Source organism: Herpailurus yagouaroundi, unplaced genomic scaffold, assembly GCF_014898765.1.
Source record: "Herpailurus yagouaroundi ecotype Mexico unplaced genomic scaffold, PumYag 160, whole genome shotgun sequence".
NCBI lineage: Eukaryota > Metazoa > Chordata > Mammalia > Carnivora > Felidae > Herpailurus > Herpailurus yagouaroundi.
In genome coordinates, this window is record NW_024412401.1 from 42,269,106 (window position 1) to 42,277,455 (window position 8,350).

The 8,350-nt window shown below is 50.8% G+C and overlaps 1 protein-coding gene across 3 annotated transcripts in view; it reads right to left on the reverse strand.

Moving 5' to 3' along the window:
• The window catches only part of BRINP1 (BMP/retinoic acid inducible neural specific 1), a 180,901-nt gene that overhangs the window by 21,999 nt on the left and 150,552 nt on the right, over positions 1-8,350 (reverse strand). For all 3 annotated transcript variants that reach the window (XM_040482123.1, XM_040482121.1, XM_040482122.1), the window contains one exon: positions 8,115-8,337. In XM_040482123.1, coding sequence (XP_040338057.1) covers positions 8,115-8,337 — 223 coding nt within the window. The remainder of the gene's footprint in view (positions 1-8,114; positions 8,338-8,350) is intronic.

An 8,350-nucleotide genomic window follows, 5' to 3' on the forward strand; every position in this document is an offset into this window, starting at 1 on the left:
ATAAACGTTGAAAAAAAAAAATTAAAAAAAAAAAAAAAAAGAAGGAAGCATGTACATCTCGTGAACTGAAACATTAGTGGGGCTGTAGCTGTGAGAGCCAAGAAAAGGCATGAAACACAGACGGGAGGTAGACAGTGGCCAAATCATGGCAGAACTATAGGTCAGCTTCAGATTTTACTCTTCCTGGGACCCCTGGGTGGCTCCGTCGGTTGAGCCTTGAACTTCTGCTCAGGTCACGATCTTAAGCTTCCCAAGTTTGAGCCCCACATCGCGCTCACTGCAACTCAGAGCCTGCTTGGGATTCTCTCTCCCTCTCTTGCTACCCCTCCCCCACTTGAACTCTCTCTTTCTCTCTCTCTCTCAAAAATAAATATTTAAAAACAAATAAAGGGGCGCTGAGGTGGCTCAGTCAGCGAAGCGTCTGACTTCGTCATGAACTCAGGGTTTGTGAGTTTGAGCCCCCATTGGGCTCACTGCTGTCAGTGCAGAGCCTGCTTTGGATCCTCTGTGCCCCCCACTCTCTCTTCCCTTCCCCTACTTGTGCTGTTTCTCTCTCAAAAATAAACATTAAAAAATTAAAAACACATCTTAAAAACAAATTTAAAAAACCGATTTTGCCCTTCCTCCTAAGAGCAGTGATTCATCACCAAAGGCTTTAAGCAGAGATGCGACAAGACCGAATTTGCTTCTTAAGTAATAACTCTGACTTCCTCGTGCAACACAGATTGAAAAGTGGTTACGGTAGATTCTGGGAGATATAGTTAAAAGGCCACTGTAATTTGCGGCCAAAGATCTTAGTCTGAAGTACAGGCTACTCATTAAAATGGACTAAGATTCAATTACTGACCTTATACCAATATTTGGGAGTTGAACTGTTATTCTCTCAATCTCTGGGAGTGATATTTCTCCTACATTTGGGCAAGACCTCAAGGTAACTGAGTCCAGCGGTTTTCAAATTGCTTAAGGAAAAAAAAAATCCCCTGTTTTCCCAAGTGAGTTTTAATGCAGAGTTCCCACAAAGAACATAGTCGCTCTAGGGAAATGTGAGGGGTATTTGTGCAGTACTCAACCTGCACCTGCCCACGCAAGGCACGAGTTTTATACCCAGGGCTCCCAGGAGCATCCCATTATGGATGTAGGCTGGCCCACACACAGCAAAGCCGTGAACTGAACTCAGGTCCTCTGGTTCAAACACTGTCCTTCTCCAAAGCACCTTCTGAGGCTAAATAATGAAGTTTAGAGGACAAAGGCCCTGCTGCTTGCGTATTTAAGTGACTTTCAGGGTCTGGCATTGGGTTGGGAGGCGAGGCGGTCAGTCCACATTTATGGAATTGCACAGAAACCTGCTGAATCCAGCGCTGCCCAAGCTGATTTTCTGCTTCCTTCTCTCCTCCCCCTTTCCTCCTTTCCTTCCTATCTTCCTATTGTTTCCCATTCTCCCTCTCTCCATCCCTCCATCATCCCTTCACTCTTTTGCAAGGAACAGTGTGAGGTGAATTCCATCACCATGCAGTTTGTAGTCTAGGCGGGTTGATCTGAATGCCCTGGACCATCATGCCTCAGGGAGAGGTGTAAGAGCCTACAGGTTATAGGAAAAGACTGCTAGCACCGGAATCCTGCCTCTTACCTGCAGTGTAATTTTCAGCAAGTCAGTTAACATCTCTGTGCCTTAACTTCCCTACCCATAAAATGGGATGAGTCAGTGCTACCAGATAAGGTCATCATGGTGATTACGTGGAGGTGAAAGTGGTTAGGACGGGGCCTGGTACCTGGTAAACTAGAAATGTTAACTATTACGTGTGGCCTTGGACCTAAACGCAGCCTCGTTCTCTTCCTGATGAATTTCATTGTTTCTCGTCCACTTTGCTTGCACAGTTCCTTTCTGCAGAGCTCTCCGAGCTTTACAAAGTGCTTCCCCACACACCATCTCAGGTGAGCCAGACATAGACCCTCTGAGGCAGGGGGAAGACATTATTACCCCTATTTTACAGAGGAGAAAAATCAAGGTTCAGAAAGTGTCAGTTTGTCTAAAAACAGCCGTGACCAAACTCAAGTTCCACCTCCCAGTCTTTGCCCCTTTTTAGCTGCACAACATGAGGATCTCCGGGGAGTGAAACCACCCACAGCTCTTTCCTGTGGGTCTCTGCCTTCCCTTCGCCTGTCCAAACTGCAGCACCGTGGTGCCACATTGGCGTCGGCTCCTGAACAGGCTAACCGGTATCCCTGGGACCCCAAAAAGAACCTGACCCATGATGGGGACCCATAGATATTTGGTTGGCTGTTGAATCCCCTTTGGCAAGTGCATTCTGGAATTAGCATTGCTGCTCCCATCCCAACAAACACTGAGCCTTGCAGTGGGGTGGGTCTTACTTCTCGTGGTGCTTTCAGAGCCCGCCACAGAGTAAGCTCTCAGCAAATGCTTGCTGAGTTGACTTACACCGAACCTGACCTTCTCTCTCTATTTACAGGGGATGGGTCTGATGTGTCCGCTTGGGTTTCTGCCTGGGCTCCAGAGTCGGTGGTTCAGGGCTCCACAACCGGGGGCCATTTCCATTCCAGCCTATAAAATTCTAATCTTGATCCATCACCACCCCCATGCCCTTGAGGAGCTAATCCTGCCTTTGGCAACACATACACTCAAAACGGGGCGCCCCAGCCAAGCACAGCTGCGTCTCTTTGCTGTTGCACACTGCTCAGAGCCTGCACAAGGCTCTTGACCGTGAAGCCCACCAATGGTGTCAGCAAGATAATTCCAATCCTGTCACATACCTGCCCTGTGACCCAGGGCAAGTTAATTACACCTTTGTCTTATCGGTTCCCCCATCTATGAAACAAATCCAACTGGCATCCACTTTGTAGAGACAGTAGGAGAAGTAGATGGGTCCTCATCATTAGCAACACTTAGACCTATTGAGCATCACATGAGCTAAGTAACTTACATGCAAAGTATCAGTTCCGGGTAAAAATAACAACAAGAAAAGAAGCTAACAAACGCTGGTCTCCTTGTGCCAGACGCTGCTCTCGCATTTGATGGGGTCAAAGCACTGAATCCTCCCGGCAGGTGGGCACTATTATTAGCCCCATTTGACACCTGAGAAAACTGAGGCTCAAAGCTGGTGCTGACCTCCCCAGGGTTACAGTGTAAGCAGCCGACAGAGCTGGGATGCGAACCCAGCCAGTCTGACTGTGGACTCTTTATACTTAGCCAGCTCTCCTGCCTGTTATAACAGCTGCTCAGTAAGAGGCTGTTATGGTTTTGTAATTAATTTTATTTGCCCTACATGTAAGATGGTCACGTCTAGCTCTATTTCTACTTAATTCATCCTGTAGTACCTAACCGCCAAAAACGATTCCCTCTGCCTGCAAAGACCCACAGCTCCCAATATTCACACCCTGGAATCTGGGCGGGGCTTTGGCCAGTAGAATACGGTGTCTAACTTCCGGAGCTTAAGATGTAAAAAGTCCCACCGCTTCCTTCCAGTCCCGGGACGCGGTCGCGCTGCAAGCAGCCCAGGCCACATGGAGAGGGCACGTGTAGGCAGTCTGCTTGGCAGCCTCGGCCGAGCTCCCAGCTGCCAGCCAGCAGTCTGCCAGCCGTGGGCGTGAGTCATCCTGGACGCCCAGGCCAGTCGGCCCTCAGATGACCCCAGCCTCCGCCGCCTCGATGGACCCCCGGCTGTGCCCAGTCAACCTGCAGAATCATGATGGCTGATGAGAAAGTGTTCTTTTTGAGCCGCTGAGCCTTGGGGTGAGTGTATTGGCGGCATTTGCCTTCCAGACCAGCGTCGAGTTTCCAGGATGCCTTAAAGCTAGCTCTGATTATCAGCTCACCACTTAATTTTAGGGGGAGCCACCTCTTTGAAGTAACAATAAAATAACACTCATTGACCTTGGGGATCTTATTAAACTCTCTGTGCGTCAATTCCTTTAGCGGTAAAGTAGGAATAGTAGGGTAGCAAAGGTACCTAGTTCGGAGGGAGGCAGTGAGGAAGAAATGAGCTAATTCATTATCGGGTGCCGAGAACAGTGCCTGGCCTTTAGAACACATGTATAAAGTGATAGCATCCTCTTTCTCCCCGTCTGCCTCCAGTCTTAACTGAGCTAGGTGTTTTACCAAGTCTTTTGTATTTCAAAATCTTGTCTTTGTACTTAACCTGAAGGCAAAGCGTTATTATCCCATCGCCAGGGAGGTGCAGGGACGTAGGGAGAGCCTTGTGGCTGGAATGCCACGGAGCCAGGATTTGGACCCAGTCCGCGTGCAAATGAAGCCCCGTGCTCTTTCCCTCCCCTACCCCGCCTCGACATCACCCCTCTGCGACACATGTAAAAACCCCTCTGGCACCTGTGGTAGCAAAGGCATCTGCTCAGTGCACTCATCTCCCCCGGAGCCTGGCACACACAGACCAATGCACAGCAATCGGCTCGTTTGCAAACTCCAGCTCGCTCAGTCCAGGTGGCCCAAGGTCCCCCGTGTTAGCACCTTTGTCTGACACTGCTCTGTGGCGGGGAGGTGCCCTGCCTGCTGGTGTGAGAAACACTCATTAGAAGCTCCGATTCGGCTGTCAGGGAGCAGCTCACAGCCAGCAAGGAGGTTCAGCTCTCCTGGGAAGGCTTCAGAGGAATCCACCCGGAGCCGAGTTTCTGTGCCCTGCACCCCCCCCCCCCCCAGCCCCCGGCAGTCAATACTTGTTAAATGAACATAATTGACTGCCTTGCTAAGGTGGAGTCCTAGACATCCTCTCCAGATGAGTTAGAGCAGGGATGTTAGGATTCAGGCAAGTTTTCTCTCGCGGGAGGACAGAGGGCCACACTGGGAGGTCTTTCTTTGAAGGTCCTGGTGATGGTGGGACACTTCTGGCCTGGCGGCTTGCAAGGGAAGAGCAGCTCGTGGACAGATGTGGACATCTGCCCTCCCAACAGGGAAGCGACCTGCCAAAGGTCGCGAAGCTTGCCAATGGTGGGGCGGGATCGCAGTCTAACCCCGTGATTCCGTGCGGTGTTCTTCCCGTTGCCCGTTTTTGCCCCTCTTTGCTACTGCCTTTTGTTTCGTTTAATTTAGTTTTGAGAGACACAGAGACAGAGCATGAGCAGGGGAGGGGCAGAGAGAGAGAGGGAGGCAGAATCTGAAGCGGGCTCCAGGCTCTGAGCTGTCGGCATAGAACCTGAAGTGGGGCTTGAACTCAGGAACCGCAAGGTCATGACCTGGGCCGGTCAGACGCTTAACGGACTGAGCCACCCAGGCGCCCCTTTCCTTTCCTCTTTGTAATGCCCGTCTGGCTGCTCTCCTTCTGGAGCTCTCCTGAGCCTTCCTAGGCCTGGCAGGACTGATGGTGCTCTGTGACCTGCACCCTGGAAATTCTTCTCACCTTTAATAAATGTGTCCGACTTTGGACCTTCCATTTCATTCTCTGAGGGGACACCCGGCAAAACTGACAGACCGACCTGTTTAAAATCAGGTAACGGTTAAATGTTACCCTTTGCCACCAGATTTGCATCCAGTGTGGCGAATCCTGGGGGTGCATGCAGGGTTTCTTCACCTATAGATCAAAAGCCACTTTTTCTGGGGTTCTGGGCTGAATTATATCTCCCCCACACTCGTACGTTCAAGCCCTCACCGTCGGTACCTCAGAATGTGACTATTTAGAGAAAGGGGCTTCGAAGAGGTAATTAAGTTAACATTAGGTCATTGAGGCGGGACCCTAGCCCAAAAGGACTGGTGTCCTTGTAAGAAGAGATTAGGACACAGAGACGCACAGCGGAAACACCACGGGAGGACACAGGCAGAAGGCGGCCACGTGTCACCAAGGAGAGAGGACTGAGAAGGAGCCAACCTTGCAGACCACCTCAATCTCAGACTCCCAGCCTCCAGAACTGTGAGAAGATCCATTTCTGTTGTCTAAACCACTCAGCCTGTGGTACTTTGCTATGGCAGCACTAACAAGCTGCTTTTAAGCACATGTATGTATACATACGGGGTTTTTCGTGATTGCTAACAGAGCCCCTCCTCTGAAAGACATCCTTCACAGCCCTGTGTACTGTGCTCCTTTCTGAATCCCTCACTGCATCCAATGCGGGTCACGTGACCAAAGCCTGATGGCTCTAGATGGAATCTGGGCACTCGCTCGTGGTGGCAGTTTGGGCACCTGCTGCAGATGACAAGGAAGCCATTTTGTGACTGGACCCCTTTCTTTAGTTCCTGTACTCGCCGCACTGCAGCGAGGGAGCGACTGCCAGAGCAAATCCTGTTTGGTCCACCAAGTAATGATCACAAACTAGCTGCCAAGCAATGGGTCCAGAGTCGGAAGGAATGGGAAACACACGGGTCAGCATGGCCAGGAGTAAAAGGAGGAGACTTCACAGTGGGGGGAGAAAGGGAAGATGGGTAGGGGTTTTAGAGTAATGGGCCCCTAGAATAAAGAGCCTCTGTAGTGGCTGGTGCAATCAGGAAAGACTTCATGGAGGAGGCGGCATTTGATCTGAGTCTGAAAAAATGAAGAGGAAAACGAGGAAGTGCGTGGGGGTGGCTGGCATGAGGGAAATGCTTAGAAGTGTCATGGATCTTTAATCTTTGGGTGCCTGCCCAGTAGGGCGAGGAAGAACACGGTGTTTAGCATCATAGCGCTGGGGGATCCTGTCTCTTCCTCTTATGTCAGGGCTTCCAAACCCCAACATCACTGACTTTTTGGTGAAGGATAAACTCTTTGCTGTGGGGATTGCCCTGTGCAATAGCACCCCACACCCATTATGATACTCAAAAATGTCTTCAGACATTTCTAAATGCTCCCCGGGAACAAAATCACCTCCTCTTGGGAACCACTGATGTGCACTGTAGCTCTGGACCAAATACTGGGCCTCTCTGAGCTGGTTCTCTGCTCTGTGCAAAAAGGGTAGCACTCAGCTATACAGACACGTGGCTGACCGCAAATCTGGCAAGTGAATGTGCCTTAGCCTTACTCTTTTAAAGAGTGGATCTCTTCTCTCTGAATAAAGTTGAGTGCAAAACCCCCAAATATGAAACAAATCAAGGTACAGCTGCGCTAGCCGAAGCAGGGTGCACAGCCCCCAAACCTGCCTTCTGCTGGATGGAGATGCCTTTGTGGAATCCACAGAGGCACCACTACAGAAACCACCGCACTCCCCCCTGCCAGGGAGCAGCTTACACATGCCCTGGGAGAATGGAGTCTGAAAGGGCTGGATCTCAATCCTGGCTTCTTCCCCAGAAGTTCCAGAGGGAGCAAAGAAACCCTAAGATCTGTGAAGACCCAGGAACTTCTGCCTTGTCAGCCCAGAGGGAAGGAAGTGAGGCATCCAGGTGTTTAAGGAGGCTCTCACTCTCAGGTGAGGACCCTGCACTCACAAGACCCAGCCAGGGAGTGCCTCCTTAAATTTTCCTGGTCCGTGCCTTTTTTGTGTGGCTGACTCCAGGCCCTGATCAAAGGTCCTCAATATATAGCTGAGGGATTAGTTAACCCAGTTTCTTCACCATTAAGATGGGGATGCTAAAATCTGCTTTGTTAAGTAATTTCTGTTTTTTTTAAATGTTTATTTATTTTTTAGATAGACAGAGAGAGGCGGAGCGTGAGCCGGGAGGGGAAAAGAGAGACAGGGAGACACAGAATCCGAAGCAGGTTCCAGGCTCTGAGCTGTCAGCACAGAGCCCGATGCAGGGCTCGAACTCACAAACCACAAGATCATGACCTGAGCGGAAGTCAGATGCTTAACCGACTGAACCACCCAGGCGCCCCAATCTGTCAAGTAACTTTTAAATTAAATAGATAATACCTTTCACGCAACCAGAATAATGTCACATAGCAGTCAGGGCTACTGCGGGCTCCCTTCCACAGTCCAACGGATCAGACAGAGCACAGAGGCTGAAAGTTCCGGGCATATTCAGGAAACGGTGAGAAAACCCAGGACAGCAGCAACCAGAAGCAGAGAAGCCAGAGATGATCCAGAAAATGGTTGGTTGGCCTGGACCACACAAGGCCTGGCCTGCCACCAGCAGGTGCATCATCATCGGCATGGCATTTCCCTGGGCCACGGGGAACTTAAGCCAGAAACAGGTCTGAGCCTGCAGAGGCGGTGGGGGGGGGGGGGGGGGGGGTCGCACTTACCTCTCTCTAGGCAGCTGGTGGTTGGGATTGTGGCGACAGCGGACGCTGAGGCCGAAGAGCTTGCGGGCGGTGCGCTGGATCTTTTGCCTCTGGGCCTCGGTGGCGCTCTGCAGGAGCTTGTAACGGTTCTGCAGGTCCCAGTCGCTGCCCCAGTGCTGATGGATGCTCCCGATGGTCAGGAAGTGGTTGCTGGGCAGACGCTTCATAAACGATTTAAACTCATCTAGCGAAGAGAC